The following is a 23,798-nucleotide window of genomic DNA, read 5'->3' on the forward strand; positions in this document are numbered from 1 at the left end:
GCTCTCCACATCAACATTCTACAAATGAATGGAGCTTCGTACTACCTGGAACCAATCTTTATTTCTATTGCGCAGTAACATTTTGTGGTTCGTTATTTTCCAATCATCTCTGACTGAATGGGAACAATTCTCCCACAGCTCACACCCTCTCTTTCTCTTTTCCAGGCACTAGGAAGTTGCTACTTCCTTCACGAATCATTGAAAAACATCCAGCAGTTTGATTTCAAAGGTGAGTCGCCCCCCCAATGAAATCTCCACTCCTGCTCTCTCACAGTCCCCCCTGCGTATAACACCCTACACGGCCCATCACCACTTCCATCAAAACCAGTACAGTTGACATTGACTGGGGAATATAACGTAAAGTGAGCGATAGAATGGTAATGCTTGTTAATATTAGGATTTAATTCATGAGATTTCGGGCTCCACGGTAATTGTGTACGGAGGTTATTGGACAGTTACGGCGCTCTCATCAGCCCGGGGTGTCAGAGGGCCAGGGGCCCGGCGGCCAGGCTAATTAAAAGAGGGGATATAGATGTGGAGCCACAACGTCGTTCCCATTACACCAGTGTCAGCATTAGCACCATGCACTCACCCCCAGTGAAGGACGGGGCGGGGGGGGCGAGAGGACACACACATGCATGCGGACATGGATACACACACGCACACACATCAGCAGGCATATACGCGCGCACACACCCTCACCTTCACCCGTCAAACCCCCTCGGAAAACACCATGCTTCTCTTACATGGGATTAGGTTATGTCCAGAATGAGCTCATTCACCCTGTACAAGATGTTACTGGACTGAATAAAAATGTTAACTTTGTAGCCTACATCAATCTTTTCACCTGCTTCCTTGGTAAAGAACTATGCCACATTTGCCAGGATCCATATTAATCCATTAAGCGTCTCAGAGTAGGATTGCTGATCAGGTACCCCCTGTCCATTCATTATAATCTAGTCCAAACGGATCCTAGATCAGCCCTGCTACTCTGAGACTCTTCATGGAAACGGTTCCAGGTGTCACGTGACTGTGGAAGACATTTTTAGGCTCTGACCCCAGTTCAGGTTATGTTTTGCACTTACGCAGAGGCCATGACCCATACTCATAGGATCAGTGTCAGATCTTTGCCATGCCAAACCGTTTTGACCTCTGAGATATTTTCCGCCTTTTGAATGTTTGTAACTTCGTGTAACTGAAGGGCATAGCGCCATGTAAAACATACTTCCCTTTGATCCGAGAGGAAGACCCTTTAGTTCTAGGAACCTTCATTTAGTTCAAGATCTCTGACACTGATCTTATGAGTATAGGTCACGGCATCACGCTGTTTCATGGATTGGGGGTTTTTAGGCCCGCGGATCAATCTCCCACAAAACTTTCATTTTTGTATCCTGTTGTTAGAATATACAGAATACACAAGGTGCAATTTCCACAGCAAATTGCCCCAACAAAATGTAACGTAGGGCCCCCAAAAGTCTGGTGCCTGCTCTGGCTACGTGTTTGGGTATGGATGTGGGTACACAGACCCGCGAGCCACTGCTGCCCCTCATGATGAGTTCAGTTTTGTAGCCCCCCCCCACACCCATCAAAGTTGCCCATCCCGGTGCTATTTGGATCGCCTCAACAACGGATCGTCTAAGGCCTCCGTGGAAGTACAACACGCAACCTGATCTTAGACAGGGTAGGCGTGGAGAATCTGTGCAGGAGAAACTCTAGATACTTCCACTTACAACCAGCAGGTGGAGTAGTAGCCTGATGAAGCCCTGGATTTATGCACGCATGACTACATCTAGATCTACAAAACTGCTTAGTAGGTTAAACTACATTAGTAGGTTTGGACTGCGAATCCTAGCCTCTTAAACGACTAGCTTGTCTTGTATTAATACGTCCTCTTTGGCTTTCTTTGTCTGTGTTCTTCCCCTTAGCCAAGAAATTCAAGAAGGTGGTTGGGAAAGAGATCTACTCAGACACACTAGAGAGCACACCCATGTTGGAGAAGGAGAAGTTTCCTCAGGACTACTTCCCTGAGGTGTGTATCACTTCACTGTTGCTGTAGTGACTGAGTGGGACTGTCTCCCGGCCTCTACTGCATCCTGAAGTACTGGGACTTTGATTGATATACAGTAGTGCCGTCAGTAATGTACACTACACAGAAATGTGACATGACTTCGCAATCTTAACAAAATAACTTATGACTTAGGCAAGGCATGGACCTTGACAATACATTTTGGGTGGTTGCATTTAGTCCCCATAATGCAGTAGGTATTGCAAGAGCTGAAAACATATTGGTGATAGCTTATACTTATACTTATATTTACTTTCTAAATTTCACAATGCACAATTTTTGGAACTTGCAACACTTTTTGCGTAGCATAGTTTTTGACATTTTTTCATATCAAAATGATTTATGTTACATATTATTTTAAAAAATAGGTACAGTTGAAGTCGGAAGTTTACATACACTTAGGTTGGAGTCATTAAAACTAGTTTTTCAACCACTCCACAAATTTCTTGTTAACAAACTATAGTTTTGGCAAGTCGGTTAGGACATCTACTTTGTGCATGACACAAGTAATTTTTCCAACAATTGTTTACAGACAGATTATTTAACTTCTAACTCAATGTATCAAGTGGGTCAGATGTTTACATACACTAAGTTGACTGTGCCTTTAAACAGCTTGGAAAATTCCAGAAAATGATGTCATGGCAATAAGAAACTTCTGAAATGCTAATTGACATAATTTGAATCAATTGGAGGTGTACCTGTGGATGTATTTCAAGGCCCACCTTCAAACTCAGTGCCTCTTTGCTTGACATCATGGGAAAATCAAAAGAAATCAGCCAAGACCTCAAAAATTTTTTGTAGACCTCTACAAGTCTGGTTCATCCTTGGGAACAATTTCCAAATGCCTGAAGGTACCACGTTCATATGTACAAACAATAGCACGCAAGTATAAACGCCATGGGACCACGCAGCCGTAATACATATATTGGTGGTTCTGTAGCTCAGTTGGTAGAGCATGGCGCTTGTAACTCCAGGGTAGTGGTTTCGATTCCCGGGACCACCCATACGTAGAATGTATGCACACATGACTGTAAGTCGCTTTGGATAAAAGCGTCTGCTAAATGGCATATATAATACCGCTCAGGAAGGAGACGCGTTCTGTCTCCTAGAGGTGAACGTTCTTTGGTACGAAAAGTGCAAATCATTCCCAGAACAACAGCAAAGGACCTTGTGAAGATGCTGGAGGAAACAGGTACAAAAGTATCTATATCCACAGTTAAATGAGTCCTATATCAACATAACCTGAAAGGCCGCTCAGCAAGGAAGAAGCCACTGGCTCCAAACCCGCCATAAAAATGACTACGGTTTGCAACTGCACATGGGGACAAAGATCGTATATTTTGGAGAAATGTCCTCTGGTCTGATGAAACAAAAATAGAACTGTTTGGCCAAAATTACCATCGTTATGTTTGGAGGAGGAGACAGTTATTTCGGTTTCAGAATGTTTTCTTTAGTTTACGTTCCCTAATTTATTACAAGGCTCAGTTGAACAGTGAAAGATTGAGATGGCAGCATTGCAAAGTCTTTAATTTGGTTGCTCGCCACGCTTTGTAATGCAGCCTGTGTCTGTCTGTTCGTTCTGTGGGTACCTCTGTTTGGTCCACATCATAAGGTAGCGTCGCGCTGTGCTGATATAGTAATAAAGAGCGTGACTGCCCGCGTGTCATTCCCATACTCCACGCTCATCTGTCAACCGCGCTCCACCGGCCGCCTCCTCAAATATATGCAAAGGAGATGGATACGGCCTTTCACAGACGCAGTCTCCCAATTTCTGCCTCTTTCTCTCTCTCACACACACACACACACACACACACACACACACACACACACACACACACACACACACACACACACACACACACACACACACACACACACACACACACACACACACACACACTCATCTTTCTCTTCCACCCCACCTTGGAGTTCCCCAGTTTGCCATTTTCGCAGATGATCTAAAACCAATTACGTCGATTGAGGCGTGAAGTCGTTTACAATTATGACAAGAAAGCGGTGTTCGGTGAGTTACGAAGACTGAGTGGCAAAACCAAACAACACCGGGAGTGGCGCTAAAAGCGAACGCTTGGAAGAGAAAAGTTTGCTCCCTGATTTATTCCTCTTGATTTCTCTTTATTCCTCTTTCGCTGGCTGGGTTATGAATCTTGGATGATGCTTCCGAGAGCAGCACTCCAGATAATGTTAGCCCATTTAAAAAAAAAGCAGATTTGTGTAGTCTATCAGGGCTGACTATTTTTTTCCTTGTCCCCCCCCGCCAGGCTAGTGAGAAATTGGTTGTTATCATAGATCACAAATACTGCTCAAACCTCTTATGAAAGATGAATTAATTTCACTAATGGTTTAATGCAGAGATCTCATGAGGAAGTCAGGCGCGCGATAACCCCTGCCTCGTCCCCGCTTCTTCCATGGTGATTTATGCTGTCTTTTAGTAGATGAAACCGCCTGGATTTGCCATCCATCTACAGCCTTAAGGAATCCTATTAACATGGGATCTGGGACGAGAAGGACCGCCACAGGCCCCGCAATGTGGTCCCAACTGGGTTCTGCAGGGTACCGCTCTGGGTCTGAGTGTTGTGGAACCAAATCCTAAGACATGCATACACACATGGACCGTGATAAACAAGAAAAAAGGCCTCGCCAGGAGCTTAGAATATGTGCGTTACAGAGAGCATGGGTTAAGACACGTTATTTTCCATTGGAATCTATACGATTTACTTTTTTACATTTTTTTATTACATCCCATAGAGGTGATGCAGTAGAATGTAGCAGCAGACAGTTTAGGCGGCTCGTCGGAGACGTAACACCTCTCTTTCTCCACTTGAGCGTTACCTTTACAGTCGACCATTAATAAACTGTCACTCTTAGATGGCCTGCTGACATCATGGTGGGAGGGGCTTGGTCGGTACAGTCCCTGTTCGAGTGGCAGCGCTGGTTAAATACCAGCAATGCAACCGAGACAAAATGACATTTCCTGGCTTCTCTTAGATTTGAGTGCACTTGGGTTGGTCGGTGTGGGTGGGCGTGTCGGACCTTGTGTCACACACATACCCTCCCTTGCTGTCCCATGTAGACTTCCATGTCCCCAATTGAGGTGAACAGGACCCTACTGTGACCCCAAGTCCCTTAGGTTGAGTCTGCTGAAATGACAACCTCTCCCTCCCTGTATGCAAAACACATTGCCTTCATACTCCCCAGACTGTGAGTTATGGCTTCAAGTGGAGGAGAAAGGAGAGGGGGGACATTCAATGAAAAGCTGAATAAGAAGGAACTGGACAAAATAACAGGCACATTTCTTTTGAAAAATGTATGTGATGGATTTGGTAAGCTGTCATTCCTTTATAGTTTCGTCAAACCTTTCAACTTGCCCAAGTATGTATGTATGTAATGTATGTATGTATGTATGTATGTATGTATGTATGTATGTATGTATGTATGTATGTATGTATGTATGTATGTATGTATGTATGTATGTATGTATGTACAGTGGGGCAAAAAAGTATTTAGCCAGCCACCAATTGTGCAAGTTCTCCCACTTTAAAAAGATGAGAGGCCTGTAATTTTCATCATAGGTACACTTCAACTATGACAGACAAAATGAGAAAAAAAAATATTTGCAAATTATGGTGGAAAATAAGTATTTGGTCAATAACAAAAGTTTATCTCACTACTTTGTTATATACCCTTTGTTGGCAATGACAGAGGTCAAACGTTTTCTGTAAGTCTTCACAAGGTTTTCATACACTGTTGCTGCTATTTTGGCCCATTCCTCCATGCAGATCTCCTCTAGAGCAGTGATGTTTTGGGGCTGTTGCTGGGCAACATGGACTTTCAACTCCCTCCAAAGATTTTCTATGGGGTTGAGATCTGGAGACTGGCTTGGCCACTCCAGGACCTTGAAATGCTTCTTACGAAGCCACTCCTTCGTTGCCCGCGTGGTGTGTTTGGGATCATTTTCATGCTGAAAGACCCGGCCACGTTTCATCTTCAAAGCCCTTTGCTGTTGGAAGGAGGTTTTCACTCAATATCTCACGATACATGGCCCCATTCATTCTTTCCTTTACACGGATCAGTCGTCCTTGTCCCTTTGCAGAAAAACAGCCCCAAAGCATGATGTTTCCACCCCCATGCTTCACAGTAGGTATGGTGTTCTTTGGATGCAACTCAGCATTCTTTGTCCTCCAAACACGACGAGTTGAGTTTTTACCAAAAAGTTATATTTTGGTTTCATCTGACCATATGACATTCTCCCAATCTTCTTCTGGATCATCCAAATGCTCTCTAGCAAACTTCAGACGGGCCTGGACATGTACTGGCTTAAGCAGGGGGACACGTCTGGCACTGCAGGATTTGGGTCCCTGGCGGCGTAGTGTGTTACTGATGGTAGGCTTTGTTACTTTGGTCCCCACTCTCTGCAGGTCATTCACTAGGTCCCCCGTGTGGTTCTGGGATTTTTGCTCACTGTTCTTGTGATCATTTTGACCCCACGGGGTGAGATCTTGCGTGGACTCCCAGATCGAGGGAGATTATCAGTGGTCTTGTATGTCTTCCATTTCCTAATAATTGCTCCCACAGTTGATTTCTTCAAACCAAGCTGCTTACCTATTGCAGATTCAGTCTTCCCAGACTGGTGCAGGTCTACAATTTTGTTTATGGTGTCCTTTGACAGCTCTTTGGTCTTGGCCATTGTGGACTTTGGAGTGTGACTGTTTGAGGTTTTGGACAGGTGTCTTTTATACTGATAACAAGTTCAAACAGGTGCCATTAATACAGGTAACAAGTGGAGGACAGAGGAGCCTCTTAAAGGAGAAGTTACAGGTCTGTGAGAGCCAGAAATCTTGCTTGTTTGTAGGTGACCAAATACTTATTTTCCACCATAATTTGCAAATAAATTCATTTAAAAAATCCTACAATGTGATTTTCTGGATTTGTTTTCTCATTTGTCTGTCATAGTTGAAGTGTACCTATGATGAAAATTACAGGCCTCTCTCGTCTTTTTAAGTGGGAGAACTTGCACAATTGGTGGCTGACTAAATACTTTTTTTTGCCCCACTGTATGTATTTTTTGTTTGGTGCAGTAATGCATGCTTCCCCCCCCCCAACAATGCCATCATAAGGATTTGTCATTTGCTTATACAAATAAAGTACACGACCGAGACCTTAAGGTCCCCTTCCCATTGGACGGAAGTGATCATTGTCCATATAAGTTTGTATTTCTTGTTCTCTACCACACATCTGCTCATTAAAGCATTGGTTGTGGACTACAGTCAGACACCCTTTTAGTACCCTTTTGTAAACTCTTATATTATGGTTATGTGGCAGCCATAACCCCCCCCCTCGGTCTCCACTGTCTCTATAAAGGACTTGTCCTTGCCTTCACCCTCTACACAGCACTGGTTTGGGACATTTTAATCAGAGACCCCCCTCAATCCCACCACAAACACACACACACACACACACACACACACACACACACACACACACACACACACACACACACACACACACACACACACACACACACACACACACACACACACACACACAGTCTTGTTTTACTAACACAATTGATTCCCATACAAAATGTCCCTTACCTTTAACCGCTAAGCCTAAATCTAACACTAATTCTAACCCGAAAAAGCTTTTTTCCTTGTGGGGACTGGCAAAATGTCCCCAGTTGGTCAGATTATTTTTCCCATTTACATCTCTCTTATCTTTCCAGTCCTGTAAAACCCACCCTAGTCCTAAAGACCCCTCTTTCTTATTTGATGGGATCCCTGTCTGAGTGGGGGGGGGTCTCAGCTGAGATATAGGAAAGGTCAACAAATACATTTAAAAAAGGACTGGGGAGATGGGAGTGTGTGCGTGCCACCGTGACACGCGTGACATTTGATAGCGGAACTGAAAACTTCCAATGGACACAAGTGGGGAGTTTATGCCGCTTCCTGTAATGGGGAATCCATTTGATGGCCCCATAGCCCACTCTCCACTACTCGCCTCTCCGTCCCGTGTCGGCTGGGAGCCTGGCTGTCATGGCTGACCCCCACTCTACAGCCGTTCATCACTGTCACAGTCTGGGGACCCCATCACTGGCCATGGAAGGTCAGCCTCAATCCTTTACTGCCTTCACCCTCAGCCTGTGTCACCCCCCAGCTTTTCAACTTGTCTTACCTAGAGCAATAGGGCATGTACATTTTAATCACTAGGACCCAGGTGTGTTCCTGGCCCTGTAGCACATCCTGTAGTCGTTTAGGCAGACATTACACTCTTGTATTTGATTGGGTACATGGTAGTTGGTTGTCACTCTGTCTGTGAATTTCCCAGGCCCGTGTGACAACACTGTGTGTTGATGAATGGAGGTGTGTGTGTGCGTGTGTGCATGGTGCCATAGCCAAACAAGGCGACAAGGGTCAATCAGTCATAGGAGGAGGAAGCGGGGCAATCTGAGGTTGCACGACAGGAAGTGATGGATTTAAATGTTATGATTGTAGTTAATGGCTCTTTAAATTACATTTTAGATGAAATGTATTTCGCGCTGCATTAAGAGTGCAGGTTTGGAGCCCATCCTCTCCTTGCCTCCTCACTCCCCTCCCCGTCATCCTCTTCCTCCTCTTCCGCATCCTCTCTTTATTAAAGTCATTACAATGTTGTCACATATATCACACATCACATATATACAGTGAACATGAATCTCCCTCAGGAAGTCGGGTTAATATGATGCATAAAAACCTCTTCTTACCACCTAAATGTCACAATGTGATTACTCAATCAATATCCGTGAAACATCTGTGTTTGTTTTGTTGAAGGTAGAAGTACTTCCTCGTGTATTTTATTTTCGACGACAACATCGTGTAAAACTGTTCGTTGTATTATTTGTCTTTTAAAATGATCACAAAATATTTGAGTGGAATCCGTTCATGATAAAACGATTTAGTTTTACCTCAAACACACAGAATATTGGACAGTGGGGTATAATTGGGCCCATACGTTCTGCCAGGCGGTATAGATTAATTCAAGTATGCTAATGTAATTCAATTTGATACAGTTAATCTTGTACTAATGCAGATTGAAGGATGTGAGATGCAATCAAATAGCTCTCAGGCCTTTAAAATTGCATCTAAGTTTTTTAAATAAAACGAGTCCATTTGTAATTATGTGACCTGGGCCATAATTAGTTTATTCATCACCACGGTTAACTCCCCCATTAGGATGCTCAGAAAGCCCCTGGAATATTTATTTATTTATGCGTTCAAAATTAGGACGGTTGCAAGCGTCAATTTTTCTCTCGTTCAATCACGAGCTTCATGGTAAATCATATGCTGTGTGAGAGCTGGGACTCCTGACCGGGTAATTCCCGCAGTTAGTAGCACTATGGGGGTGAGGCTATAGGAGGTTGACCAGGTGGCTTTAGGTCAGGCCACTAGAACACTTTGGAAGTCATACTGTTTTCCCATTGTCATGACAGTGCTGGTCCTCTGTAGCTCAGTTGGTATAGCATGGTACCTGCAACCACGGTATAGTGGGCTAAATTCCCGTGACCACCCATACATAAACAATGTATGCACGCATGACCGTAAGTCGCTTAGGATCAAAGTGTCTGCTAAAATGGCTTATGTTATATATTATGAGGCTCAGGTTAGACAAATATGTAAATACAGGGAAAATTGATATGCTGTATAGTAATGATTAGAATCCTATTGAAATGGAAGAAAAACTCTCAGAAGAGAGTTTGTCTTTGCGTTTGTATAGCCCGCACTGGCTATGTATGCCAGTTGAGATTGTTGGTGCACTGCAGTAAGTTTCAATTCCATGCAATCAATGCTAACGTTCAGTCTGCATGTGTATCCTCCCTATGTTGCAGTGCAAGTGGTCCAGAAAAGGCTTTATCAGGACTCGATGGGCTCTGGCTGACTGGTGAGTTTCTAGCACATCTCATGTTACATCTCACGCTACACTTAGGATCAAATTGAATATCAGCTTTTCCTCCAGGTGCATTTCAGCGTCACGTCCAACTGTGACTACCTGTAAAGCCTAGCAGTATCACTCGCAGTACCTGTCACTTTGGCTTTACCCCTCTATCCATAGGGTATATCCCATGGGGCTTTGCAGGTCTGTTCTTCATAGACAGAGAGGTAGAGTCAGTCTTCCCTAGAGAGAGACTTTACTTCGCTCCCTCTCCCAACCGACAGTGAGCTAGGAACGGGCCAGGATTGGATTAGGCATAATCGCGTTAGTCAGCAGTTGCATATGACAGATGACAGAAAACATTACATACAATTGAACCTGTGCGAGATGAATACAAACGTTTGGGCAGAGCGGGCGTAGGGGGGGAGGGGGAGGGGTTGTCGTAATCTAATAGAAGGATGACGTGAGAACAAAAGGGCTGAAACGGTAACATTCTAAATGAGGCAGGCATGACTCGAGACAGGCACTTGGAGGAAGAGACGGAGAGAGAGAGAGAGGGACAGGGATGACCGAGAGGGACACGGGTGAGGGGGACATTTTGCGTATTTATTTAGAAGTTTGTCAACAGCATAAGCATCTTGAGGTGAGACGTTCTGAGAAAAACAGTTACAGAGATTGATATAGTAGATCGATGAGACGGGCTTAGCAACAGTAGCACTACCAGGAGGGAAATGGACATGTCAGTCTGCTTGTAGTGCGGCGAGACAAATTCATCTCACTGCTCCATTCACACAACCATACCCGTGGTCCACAGGCCAAGAGGTCAGTCATGTAGTTCAGGGGTCTCAAACTGAAATTACCTGGGGTCCAACTAACATAAGTCTCTCTCTGTCCCCTCCCAGTGCTTTTGACCTGGTCAACATCCACTTGTTCCACGATGCCTCCAACATACTGGCTTGGGAGAAGAGCCCCTCAGTCTACTCCGGGACGAGACAGAAGGCCCTGGGCTTCGTCTTAGATAGGTGACTGGCACGCTCCTCCTTATTCTCGCCATCTCGTCTCTGCAACTATTTTCTCTGTCCCTTCTCCATCTAGCCCCTCTCCGTTATTTCCATCTCTTCACCCACTCCTCTTTCCACATCTCATCTTCCTATATTCTCTCCACCTAAATCAAATCAAATGTATTTATATAGCCCTTCGTACATCAGCTGATATCTCAAAGTGCTGTACAGAAACCCAGCCTAAAACCCCAAACAGCAAGCAATGCAGGTGTAGAAGCACGGTGGCTAGGAAAAACTCCCTAGAAAGGCCAAAACCTAGGAAGAAACCTAGAGAGGAACCAGGCTATGTGGGGTGGCCAGTCCTCTTCTGGCTGTGCCGGGTGGAGATTATAACAGAACATGGCCAAGATGTTCAAATGTTCATAAATGACCAGCATGGTCAAATAATAATAATCACAGGCAGAACAGTTGAAACTGGAGCGGCAGCACGGCCAGGTGGACTGGGGACAGCAAGGAGTCATCATGTCAGGTAGTCCCGAGGCATGGTCCTAGGGCTCAGGTCCTCCGAGAGAAAGAAAGAGAGAAAGAGAGAATTAGAGAGAGCATACTTAAATTCACACAGGACACCGGATAGGACAGGAGAAGTACTCCAGATATAACAAACTGACCCTAGCCCCCCGACACATAAACTACTGCAACATAAATACTGGAGGCTGAGACAGGAGGGGTCAGGAGACACTGTGGCCCCATCCGATGACACCCCCGGACAGGGACAAACAGGAAGGATATAACCTATAACCTCTCCACCTATTCTCTTAATTTCTCCTCTCAGTATCCTCTCCATCTCTGCGTTCACCATTCTCTCCATATCGCCTCTCACCGTCCTCTCCTCCTTTCCATTCGACCCCGAGCAACACGCTCACCTCTCTACCAGCAGAGAATCCTTCGTCCTGCACCCAAAGACCCCTCTAAGAAAACACAAGAGCCGTTCCCGCTAATGTGATTTATGTGACGTCCATTGACAGTGGAGAGGGATGATGTAGTTTTCTAGTGGCCCTTTGCTCTTTACCTGGTCATGCTAACACCAAATAAAAGCTACGTGGCAGCCCTGCCTTACGTGCCCCCCCCCCCACCACCACCATTTGAAATGGAGTCTGAATGCACAGCGTCTTTCATCTCCTTCCACTTTGAATAACTGCATGCATATGGCCGCCATGTATTATCAAGGGTTTTGGCACCTCGTGAATTAGCGTTTTATGTAGTGTTTTATGTATTTCCAAGATAATAATTTTCCCCCTCCTTCATGCTTTCATTTTGATGAAAGAATGCTTTTCATTTAATGGACAGGGAAGTGGGGGGGGTGTTTTGGGAAAATGGTTAGCTTTAAATATATATATACAGTGAATAGCACTGAGCTGGTGAGTGGCAGTTTCCACGCTCCCCTCCTCTAAGTCCCCTTGTGCTCAGAAGGTATCCTTCACTGTTAATTCCTGGGACATATCATTAAAAGGTGACAATGGCAGGGGATTTTTGCCCTTTTTCGGGAGGTGGGAGGAGAAACCTAAGGGGTATGGGAGGTGTAGGCCTATGTTCTGACTAGGCTGGTATCCATGCAGGGGGTGAAGGGGGGCATCGCGCCTCAATCGCTCACTTTGGGGAAACACTTGGGCACAGATCCGGCCTGCCTGAGAGTGAAAAAGCTGGCTGGGCCGGGGCGGGGGGCGGGGGGGGGAGGGGGAGACAAAAGACCCTGGGCTCTGTTAGGGGCAGTGCATAATGGGCTGCTCCTTTCACAGGAGCTGCTAACCTTTTGGCAGCCACCAGCGAACTCCATTCTCCTCCGCCGATCGGGGAGGACAATGTGCCCAGGCCGGCTTTGAATGAAGCGCTACCTCCAACAGTGTTCCCATTCAGCGGCCGGTTGGGAACCGTCATTTTGGCCATTGTCCTAACTCTGACTCCTACCCCAGAAAGTGAGCAGGAAAAGGGAGAGGGTGAATATCTATAGCGAAAGCCTCTTCTCTCCCCCTTCTCTCTCTTTCTGAGCTCTAATCTCTCATTGTGGGGAGGGGGGAAGGAGGGGAAGTGGACACCACCAGCTGAGATCCAGAGGGGCTGCTGGTGCAGGAGCCTGGTCAGTGAGACAGTCTAGGGAGTGAGCTCCGTGGCTGGGCCCAACCTCAGCCCCTTCCCTTATCTAGCGCCCTGGCTAATAATGCAGCTTACGGCCCTTTGAGAACACATCTGATAAGCCCCTTCCTCTGTGGCCCTTTTAACTGCTAAGCAGTGTTTATTTCCAAAGCGCTTCAAGGCCTCCCGGGAACAATACTGAGAAGGAACAGCGTTTAGCCAGCCAAACCTCTCCATTGAGTCACATCAAAAAAGCACTTCTCCGGTCTCTGGCTGATGTGTGGCCGGCAGCTTCATGAGAGAAGGGAAAGTCCTGTTTGAAATGTATACCCTCCTTGCCTGTTTTTATTCCCCTTGTGCCTTCCCCTCACTGAGATGTGAGCCTCAAACGGCATCTAAAGTTATTATCCCTTTATATGAATATTTCCCTTGACGCTTGGCGTCATTGCTTCATTACATAAGACATTTGTTTTTGTGGAGCGCGGGAATATACAAAAATGATGCTATGTTCTTAATATCGGAAATATACATTTGATTTATGATCCTGAAATTGGTTTGGGAATTGTGTTTTTGATAACAACCACTGCATTTAGAACATTTTATCTGTAGATATCAATGCTTCCTTATGAGACTCGTTACAGACCCTTTTTCCCATAAGGAAGCATTGATATGACTCTGTATCGAGTAAAATGCCCTCTAGTTTGCTTAGTTCCGCCAAGGACTGGTGATGTAAGGAGGACGCCGAGTCTGTGCTAATTCAGAATTCAGGGCCCTGGCCAAGAGGATGGGGAAGCAGGCTGCCAAGAACCGTGTGAAATGATAGCTATGAGATCAAATCAACACCATTTTTTCCCCCTTTAGCTAAAAACCTTTTGTTTATTGGAGTTGTGTTCCTTTTTATTCTCTCCCTTTGAGTGGCTGGTCCGGTTCAGGAGAGAACAGTTTTACATTACAACCGTGAAATCTCGGTGTAAAGACCCCCTTTGTCCCCCGCCGTTATTTTCACACAAATATAGTCCATTGTCACACAGCTGAAGTTAATTTGATCAACATTGGAGACATTTAACTGTTTTGTTCGCTGAAAAGGCTCGTTTCATGCTCATTTTCGAGGCATTGAAAAGCAATGATTGGCAAAAAAAATAAATAAAATGATGTTGCCGTTAACAATTCGGGGCAATTAGTTTCCCAGGGGGAAGCAGTGGGCCGTACTGGCCACCATACAGCAATTCTTTGTCATTTTATGGACGGTCATCAGTCAACTGTCAGAGCATCTCAAAGAGCCCTCCAATCTAAACGTTTCCTTTAAGGCTTTTCCCAGAACAACAGGCTGAAAGAGAAGAGAAAGGAGAGCCTGTTTCCAGGCAATAGACATGTTCAGCTGGAAGAAGGACTGAATAATTGCAGAGAGATCCTCAATAAAAGCCGGATAAATTGATTAGACAGGGTAGTAGTAGTAGTGTGGTACGCGTACGTGTTTATACAAAATGTATAACTTAGTGTTTTAGTGGAGGTGTGGTGAATAATGTGATAGTAGAATAGCTCATTTTTTTTAAGAGCATCGGATTGACTCAATGTGTGTGCTTATGCTTATTTGGGTTTGCATGCAAGCTCCTGCTATGACCTATGTGTTTGTGTGGGCACAGGGAATACTGTGGTTGCTGCCTTATGTCATTCAGTAGTAGGGTTGAAACATTTCAGGAACTTTCGATACGTCTTTCCCAAATCCCAGTTGGCTGATTACCTAAATCAGGAGGGAATAAGCAGGAACCGGAATTTATTTTGAAGGTTCCTGGAATCTTGCAACACAATTCATTAGAGGCTGAAGGGGAGCATAGGCTTTAAGTGGCTAGTTGTGTTTAGGGGCTAGTGGACAGTGCTAGCTCAGCTAGGGACCAAATACAGTATAGCCCTTCATGGGGGTAGTGGTGTGCAGAGGGGTGGCAGTGCGTGACTGTGAACTGCCTCCTCACCCTGGGAGGCCTGGGAGGCCTGGGGGCAGCAGGGGGTTAGTCCCCCCCCCCCAGTCATTCTCTACTGTATAGAATCAGTTCATTAGCAAGTAGCCACCATTCACTCTTAGCTCTGCAGCCATGGGGCTTGAAGAACTGTAAATGAGTATATTGTACTGTATATGGTCTACAACCGTTTTACCTAGTTATGTATCTGCGGCATAGAGATCTGCCGAAATGAGTCGATATGATGGGTTCACAGGCTGTAAGATGTGGCTCCCATGCATGTTGGATTTGGCAGATGGGAGTTACTGCTGAGAAGAGGTTGGACCGGCTTGCATCGCCACCTATACCAGTCCACCCAACACCACCAGATCCAGTGGCTGACATCCTTCCTCCCTAGGTTTGTTTGCGTCCCTATTAGAAATGCTGTGGGATTTGACCAGTCGTTGGGTTTGACGTTGTTGGGTTGGTTTATCCTCTAACCTCTGTGTGACCGCGACACCCCACAACCTCCCTTTTGGCATGACTCAACTGGGAGAGCTGGGTAGGTTGGGAGAAGGGGGTTCTGGGTGGGATGGGCGCTGGTAGCCGGTGGTCAACCCCTGGGTGTCACAGGTCACATCAGGGTTCCTCCCCTGGCCCATTGAGCCAGACGTCAAGAAGCACATTCTTCACGATGTTAACATTCTCCAAAATTCTCAAAATCACACTCCCAATGGATGACTCTGCATTGGCTTTTGTAGTGTGCCGCTGAGTTAAATTTGAATGAAGCATTCGTTTTTTGATAGGCTCACGTAACGTTACTTGATCAAGGCGTGTTAGCGTTAGCTAGCAGTAACTGCTTTTGTCTTGAAGCTAAAATGTAATGAGAGTAACGGAAGAGAAAATAAACCCTTTAATTGTCTGCACACGTTTGTGAATTGTTGAATAATGTAAGAGTGTAATATGGTTACGCCTCAAAAGTTCCTTGCATGGTTGAACCGTGTTTTGGAAGCACGATTACTGGCGAGTGGATGTACTATAGGCTAATGTGACTGGGATATTTAAGCTGCAGTGCAAGAATGTCTGTTGCCAAGCCCACAAATTCTCTCTCGGCACATGGCAGTCCGTTGCTAATGTAAACTGAAAAGTTTATGTACATATTATGTCAGTTGAAGTCTCGTCGCGGTGCTTCTGCTGCAACTCTCTTCAATCTGAATAAGCCCGAAGCCATTTATGTGTGTGAGCAGTGAATGTGTCAGGAATGTGCTCCCTGTGCTTTGTGCGGCTGCGGTAGGGGGCCTGGGAGCAGAGTTGGGGGGCCATGTTATAAATTAGCGGCTGACCCTGTCTTTGTGTGGCCCCAGGAAGGCCTGACTGATAGCCCCCCTCAGTGAGAACGGCCCCTGTAAAGAGCCTCTTTCAGAGGTGTCACCGTGCGATGAATTGGCCAGGGGGGAAGCATGTTTATAGACTGTGTAAAGAAGTGCGTCTTTGTGTGGAAATATCGCTGACACTGTTACAGTTTGCTTGAATGAACTGTGATGACGCGACTAATGGGGCCCTCGCTGGGGGGCCTGCAGGGGGCCCTCAGGACCCCCCACCACCGCCCCATTCACAACCAGTCCGCTGTGGCTAATGTCAATTCTTAGGGACGCCATAAAGGCCAAGCAAAAGTCAACTTTCACACCAGCGGGTCACCACAAGTGCTTTAGGAAATGACAATGTAAACAGAGCGTTACCTTCTGACCTGCGGCTGATACCTTAGCCCTACAGACAGAACATCCAGGGCTACGGCATTAGACATGGCTATTAGAGGGATGAAGCTGGGAACAGGCTCGGCCCAGCACTGGGCCCTGGGGAAACGCACACGCTCTCCCCGGGGAGAGTGGCATGGTCTGAATCGTCCCTTTGTTTTCTCTCTTGTCCCTTTCGCCTCTCCTCGCTCTCTCTGCTCTCTCCCTCCACACTCACTCTCTCCTCTATTTTAGCCCCCCCTGTCCCCTCCTTTTTTCACTCTCATTCTCCACTCTCTCTGTTCTCCCTATCTCTCCTCTATGCAAATGTACTTTTTTTTTTTTTTTTTCGCTTTTTGGAGTGAGCTCATTTCTTTTTTTAAAAGAATAAAGCCACCTTAAAGCTGTCTGTCTACAAATGTTCATAATGTTTCATGTCGACAAGCCTCCGTTGTACAAGTTACATGCTCAGCATACACAGATAATATCCTTATTTGAAAAGGCAATACCATTATTTGAATACTCTTCTCATCCTAATCGTCACTATAACCTTGAACTTTTATTAGGCCTATATTTATTTTTACAGAGAACTTGGGCCATTTAACCCCGGGACACTGTGAGTCGTGGGTTTGCAAACACATCGATTTAAGGGACGCGAGGAATGTGTTGAAGTGGCCGTTCCATTGGCCACTTGCACATTTACATTTGAGTCATTTAGCAGATGCTCTCATCCAGAATGACTTACATGAGCAATTAGGGTTAAGTGCCTTGCTCAAGGACACATTGGCAGATTTTTTTCACCTAGTCTGCTCTGGGATTTGAACCAGCGACCTTTTCGGTTGCCGGCCCAACACTCTTAACCGCTAGGCTACCTGCCGCCAGGCTACAGAAAGTGTGAACTGTCCTTGTATTTGAATAGAGTGCTCTTCCAGTCCCCATGGCTGGGGAAGGTCAGTGATGACATCACCCAGTCTGTGTGTTACCCCAATCCCTTCCCCGACCCCGAGCACCCATGACTGGTAGTCTGAGGTGCAGGTGTCCGCCAGTCTCCCCACAACAAGCACCCTCCTCCCTTCCTCCTTAAAGAAACACTGGCTGGGCTGTGGTGATACTTTACGACACAGGTCCAGGAATGGACCCACCACAGAGTGCCTTCTCTTTTTATGGCCTCATAAATATATTGTTATCAGGAGTCCGCCCTCCGCCCGGCGATTTATCCCCCGCGATTAGCAAAGCGCTAGCATTCTGAATCATTAATTACACAAGTAGGCTAGCAGCGCTAACTCTGTCGTCTTAATTTCTTATCTCTCCCCTGTAAGAGGGAGCCTCTTTTTAAGTCAATGATTAGGTATAGGAAGTTAATTATACGTCGCTTAGGTGCATTTTAAATGCGCTCAGATGCCAGTGCTGCTGTAGATCTGGAAGCATTCCATGAACCTGGTTCCTGGACTCCATGAATCCTCCCTACCTCACACAGTTCTATATATTGGATTGAATTAGATACTGTGGGTGATTTCTCTCTCTGTTACTGTTCAATGATCATGTCCCTATATTTATTTCACCTTTTATTTCATGGCTAGATGGTCAATACAACACATACTAGGTAGTATTCAAGTGTGGATATTGGGACAGAGTTCATGATTGCTTACCTCCCATGCAAAGTATAGCAGCTTCCCAATAGAATGGAGATCATACTGTCCACACAGACTCAATCTAATTTGCTCATACACGATTTGGAACAGCATGCTCAAGTCAGCTCAGTCACATTACTAGAACATCATTTGAAACGTGCACAGCTAATTTCACTTTATACTAGAGGTGAACAATATTTTAAAGGCCCCGATTTTACTCAAGCCAATTCATGCTTTTACAATTCTGTTTGGGATTTTGTCATGTTGAATATTATTCTCCACAGGGGTGAAACACTTCTGACCAATGTGTTTGTGCCACCAGGTGGTGCTGTGCACCTCATAAATTAAATTAAATGCCCAAAGGCAACCAACCACCAAGGCCCACCTGAGAGGCCCATCAACAGTATAGGCCTACTCCACTTGAAGCAATTCACTGTTGATGGCAAATTGTTTTCATGTTTTTCAGGATCACTGACCAGAGGTTTGAAAAGGTGCCATATTTTGTCTTCGGAGACTTCAACTTCAGGTTGGATACAAGGCAGGTTGTTGAGGTAAGCACTGATGCATGTATTGCAAGCATATCAGTTACAGAGCCTACAATGGTGTGTAGTTTGCTAGGGTTTACAGGGGATACCAAACACCAGCCCCTCACAGTTATGGCTCATTATCACCCCTCTACTGTGGCTGGCCCAGCTGTGTTTGCCAACCAACCCTCCAAGTGCATTGTTAGGTTCCCCTCTCTATCTCTTCCTCCCTCTTTCCCTCCCATTCTTTTGGTGCAAATAAGGCTACATTGGAGAGTCAGTGTAGAGTAGTCATTCGGCAATCCTCATCAGGAGATAGGGGAGGGGTTGTTGGATAACAAGCCATAAAGTTCCACACAGACCGTGGAGCTCCATGATAACAGAGACTAGACACTTGTGGGGCAAACCCTGCTCTCACCACACAATGGCCCCTCAAATCGGTGGCTCTGTTCAAGGTGTGGGCATTGTTCATTTAGGAGAAGCCCCGCTCTCTCAAAAGGGAAGGGGAATAGGAGTGGGGAGGTGGGCGCTTGTTGAATGGAGGGGTTTTGCTCAAATGGTTCAGGAAAGACTTCATCCTGTGAGGTAAAGTGAGAATGGCCTTTTGAGTGGGGAATGTGGTTTAACCATCCAACCACTAGGGGAGGAATTAAATAGAATACTTTATTGAGTGCAGCAACCAACTAGTCCTGTGCCAATGGGACTGGGAGAGTTCATGTTTTTCCTCAAGAGATTCATTGAATGAGGATGTGGTTTCAGACTGCTGAGTTGTGTGTGACCATATGATGTACTGTATATATCACATTGATATATTGCATTTTCTAATTCTCCGGTGGTACATTGGATTCCACAGAAATAATTGGTGCACATTAGAGCTGCTGATCATGTGAGAATATTATAAGTTGCTTTGGAGATAATACAGTAAGCCAAGGTCCCAAGTCCACAGCAGCCACAGCCTGAGAGGGAGGAGGGAAGAATAGATGCCTGAATAATTATCAGAGAACACTGAGACTATTGAGAAAAACTGTTGTGAATCAAAGTCACTCGACCCAACATCTAGTTTACCTCGATTGAGGAATATGATGTGGTTAGCATGACTGTGATCATGAAATGCAAATAGCGGGCGTTAGTTTGATATTACAGCTACCGCTGAGACATAGCCATTATTTAAATATATTTTTTATTTTTTAGGCAAGTCAGTTAAGAACAAAGTTTTATTTACAATGACGGCCTACCCCAGCCAAACCTGGACGACGCTGGGCCAATTGTGCGCCACCCTACGGGACTCCCAATCACGGCCGGATGTGATACAGCCCGGATTCGAAACAGGGACTGTAGTGATGCCTCTTGCACTGAGATGCAGTGCCTTAGACCGCTGCACCACTCGGGAGCCCATTGTGACCATAGGTCCACACAAAAAGTGACGTTTTCAACAAAAATCACAAAAGTGGGATACGGAAGCAATCTTTCCACATTGAAAGCAGTTCAGCCAAGTCTAAATTCAAGCATCAACGACACACGTAGTTTACTTTTTTTTATTGTAACTGTCCAATTGTTGTGAAGGATGAATATTCATGTCAGAGGAGGCTGATGGGGAGGAGCTATAGGAGGACGGGTTCATTGTAATGGCTGGAATGGAATAGATGGAACGGTATCAAACACATCATACATATGGAAACCACATGTTTGACTCCGTTCCATTGATTCCATTCCAGCCATTGCAATGAGCTGGTCCTCCTATAGTCCCTCCCACCAGCCTCCTCTGATTAATGTCATAAACCATGTTTCCATCTGACATTTTTATGCGAGGTAAAAGTACGTTGGGTAAAAAATGTCACAACAGTCCAGATGGAAACAGCTATTTTGTTGACAAAACAAGATACACTAGACAAGTGTCTAATTATGAGAGAAATGCCGCTGGACACCCTTTTATGCGCAAATATTGATATAATAATCATCCGATCGAAGTGAACTTGGAGTCTCAAGATGATATGTTGTGTAGTCCACCCACTACGACTTCCGGAAAGCAATGCAGTTTATTAGGCTACAGATGAAATAAGTTACGATGAACATATAGAGGGGTCTTATTCTGGTGACATGATTGATTCTCACTAGAGTGTGATGAGCCAAGTAAACCACCCCCAAACCCTCCCCTAACCCGGACGACGCTAGGCCAATTTTGCACCTCACTATGGGATCGAACCCCAGGCTATAGTGACGCCACAACACTGCGATGCAGGGCCTTAAACCGCTGCGCCACTCGGGAGGCCATAACAAACCTTTAGTAGAGTTGAAAACGCAAAGGAAACCCAAGGTAAGTTGACCGTAAAAGTTATTTTTATGTGCACTTTTTCTTCACACCCTGCACACCGAAATGTAGATTTTTAACTAGTATGCAGTAGGTTGATAATGATTTCACCAAAGTATGTTGTATCAGACATTTCAAACAACATTCCCAGCTAATGAGAAAACAGTCACGGTATTTAATTTAAGGGAATGAACAAGATTTAACAATGCAACCGTGAGGCTAATTTTAAGTGTTTAAAAATAAATAAATAATTACATCTATACCCCAGTACGACCTACGTGACCGCAGTGAAATGGGGGGGCGGGGGGGTCTAAAGTACAAAGAGTACCTCAGGAAGTCAGATCTGTGGTCCGTGAAGTCCCTTCCACCACCACTCTCTATTCACACACACACACACACACTTTCACTCTCCTCGCACACACTTACTCATAAGCCCCTCTACTTTCTTTTACTCCTTCCTAAGAGGTCCTCAATACTCACCCTTTTAACGGGACAACACCAAATGCTGATGACATCATCCAAGGGGCTCGGCTTGTTAAAAAGGCAGCATTCTACTCATATAAACCCGTCCAGTGCGGAGCTCACCGGTTTGATTTAATGGTGACCTGTACTATATGTGGTTGTGGAGGGCCGCTGTGATGTCACCAGTAAACAGATGAGTGTAGTCTCCATGTGGCTCTCTAACTCCCAGCCAGCGGCTATGTCAACCCTATAATGACAATTAATGTCAGCCGGACAATTAGTGCACATTGGGACTATGCTTTACTGTAGATTGGCCCTGGTGGATCGATCGGCCCTGCTTATCTGGAGATTGATTCAGATGTAGGCTCTCTCTCTCTAACACACACGCATGCACTCACATATACACTACCGGTCAAAAGTTTTAGAACACCTACTCATTCAAGGGTTTTTCTTTATTTATTTCTCTATTTTCTACATTGTAGAATAATAGTGAAGACAAAAGAACTATGAAATAACACATATGGAATCATGTAGTAACCAAAAAAGTGTTAAACAAATCAAAATATTGTTTATATTTGAGATTCTTCAAATAGCCACCCTTTACCTTGATAACAGTTTTGCACACTCTTGGCATTCTCTCAACCAGCTTCACCTGGAATGCTTTTCCAATAGTCTTGAAGGAGTTCCCACATTCCCACGAACACTTGTTGGCGGCTTTTCCTTCACTCTGCGGTTCGACTCATCCCAAACCATCTCAATTTGGTTGAGGACCTGGCCTCCACAATCACCCAACATCTGATGCAGCACTCCATCACTCCCCTTCTTGGTAAAATAGCTCTTACACAGCCTGGATGTCTGTTGGGTCATTGTCCTTTTGAAAAACAAATGATAGCCCGAACCAGATGGGATGGCGTATCACTGCAGAATACTGAGGTAGCCATGCTGGTTAAGTGTGCCTTCAATTCTAAATAAATCACAGATTGTGTCACCAGCGAAGCACCATAACACCTCCTCCTCCATGCTTTACGGTGGGTAATACACATGCGGAGATCATCCGTTCACCCACAATGCGTCTCACGGCGTTTTTTGTGGACTCATCAGACCAAATGACACATTTTCACCGGTCTAATGTCCATTGCTCATGTTTCTTGCCACGAGCAAGTCTCTTCTTCTTATTGGTGTCCTTTTATTAGTGGTTTCTTTGCAACAATTCGACCATGAAGGCCTGATTCTCTTCTGAATAGTTGATGTTGTCTGTTACTTAAACTCTGTAAAGCATTTATTTGGGTTGCAATTTCTGATGCTGGTAACTCTAATGACCTTATCCTCTGCAGCAGAGGTAATTCTGGGTCTTCCATTCCTGTAGCGGTCCTCATGAGAGCCAGTTTCATCATAGCGCTTGATGGGTTTTGCGACGGCACTTGAAGAAACTTTCAAATTTCTTGTACATTTTCGGCATTGACTGACCTTCATGTCTTAAAGTAATGACTGACTGTCATTTCACTTTGCTTATTTGAGCTGTTCTTGCCATATATGGACTTGGACTTTTACCAAATAGGGCTATCTTCTGTATACCACCCCTACCTTGTCACAACACAACTGATTGATTGGCTCAAACGTATTAAGAAGGAAAGAAATTCCACAAATGAATTTTTAAGAAGGCCCACCTGTTAAATGAAATGCATTCCAGATGACTACCTTGTGAAGCTGGTTGAGAGAATGCCAAGAGTGTGCAAAGCTGTCAAGGCAAAGGGTAGCTATTTGAAGAATCTCAAATATAAAGTTTTAGAACAAGGGTTTTTCTTTAATTTTACTATTGTCTACATTGTAGAATAATAGTGAAGACAAACTATGAAATAACACATATGGAATCATGTAGTAACCAAAAACAATAGTTATTAAACAAATCAAAATATATGTTATATTTGAGATTCTTCAAAGTAGCCACCCAAGACCTACCTTCAAGTGCAGTCGCAAAAACCATCAAGCGCTATGATGAAACCTGCTCTCATGAGGACCAACACAGGAACGGAAGACCCATAATTACCTCTGCTGCAGAGGATAAGGTCATTAGAGTTAACTGCACC

General features: G+C 45.0%; 1 protein-coding gene across 3 annotated transcripts in view; it reads left to right on the plus strand.

Annotated features, from left to right (window-relative positions):
• Positions 1-23,798, plus strand: part of LOC118401457 (inositol polyphosphate-5-phosphatase A) — a 189,721-nt gene that overhangs the window by 118,239 nt on the left and 47,684 nt on the right. For all 3 annotated transcript variants that reach the window (XM_052477865.1, XM_035798973.2, XM_052477859.1), the window contains exons 5-9: positions 166-229; positions 1,926-2,029; positions 9,945-9,997; positions 10,891-11,010; positions 18,884-18,968. In XM_052477865.1, the coding sequence (XP_052333825.1) occupies positions 166-229; positions 1,926-2,029; positions 9,945-9,997; positions 10,891-11,010; positions 18,884-18,968 (426 nt within the window). The remainder of the gene's footprint in view (positions 1-165; positions 230-1,925; positions 2,030-9,944; positions 9,998-10,890; positions 11,011-18,883; positions 18,969-23,798) is intronic.

The sequence above is a fragment of the Oncorhynchus keta genome, chromosome 2 (genome assembly GCF_023373465.1).
Source record: "Oncorhynchus keta strain PuntledgeMale-10-30-2019 chromosome 2, Oket_V2, whole genome shotgun sequence".
Classification (NCBI taxonomy): domain Eukaryota; kingdom Metazoa; phylum Chordata; class Actinopteri; order Salmoniformes; family Salmonidae; genus Oncorhynchus; species Oncorhynchus keta.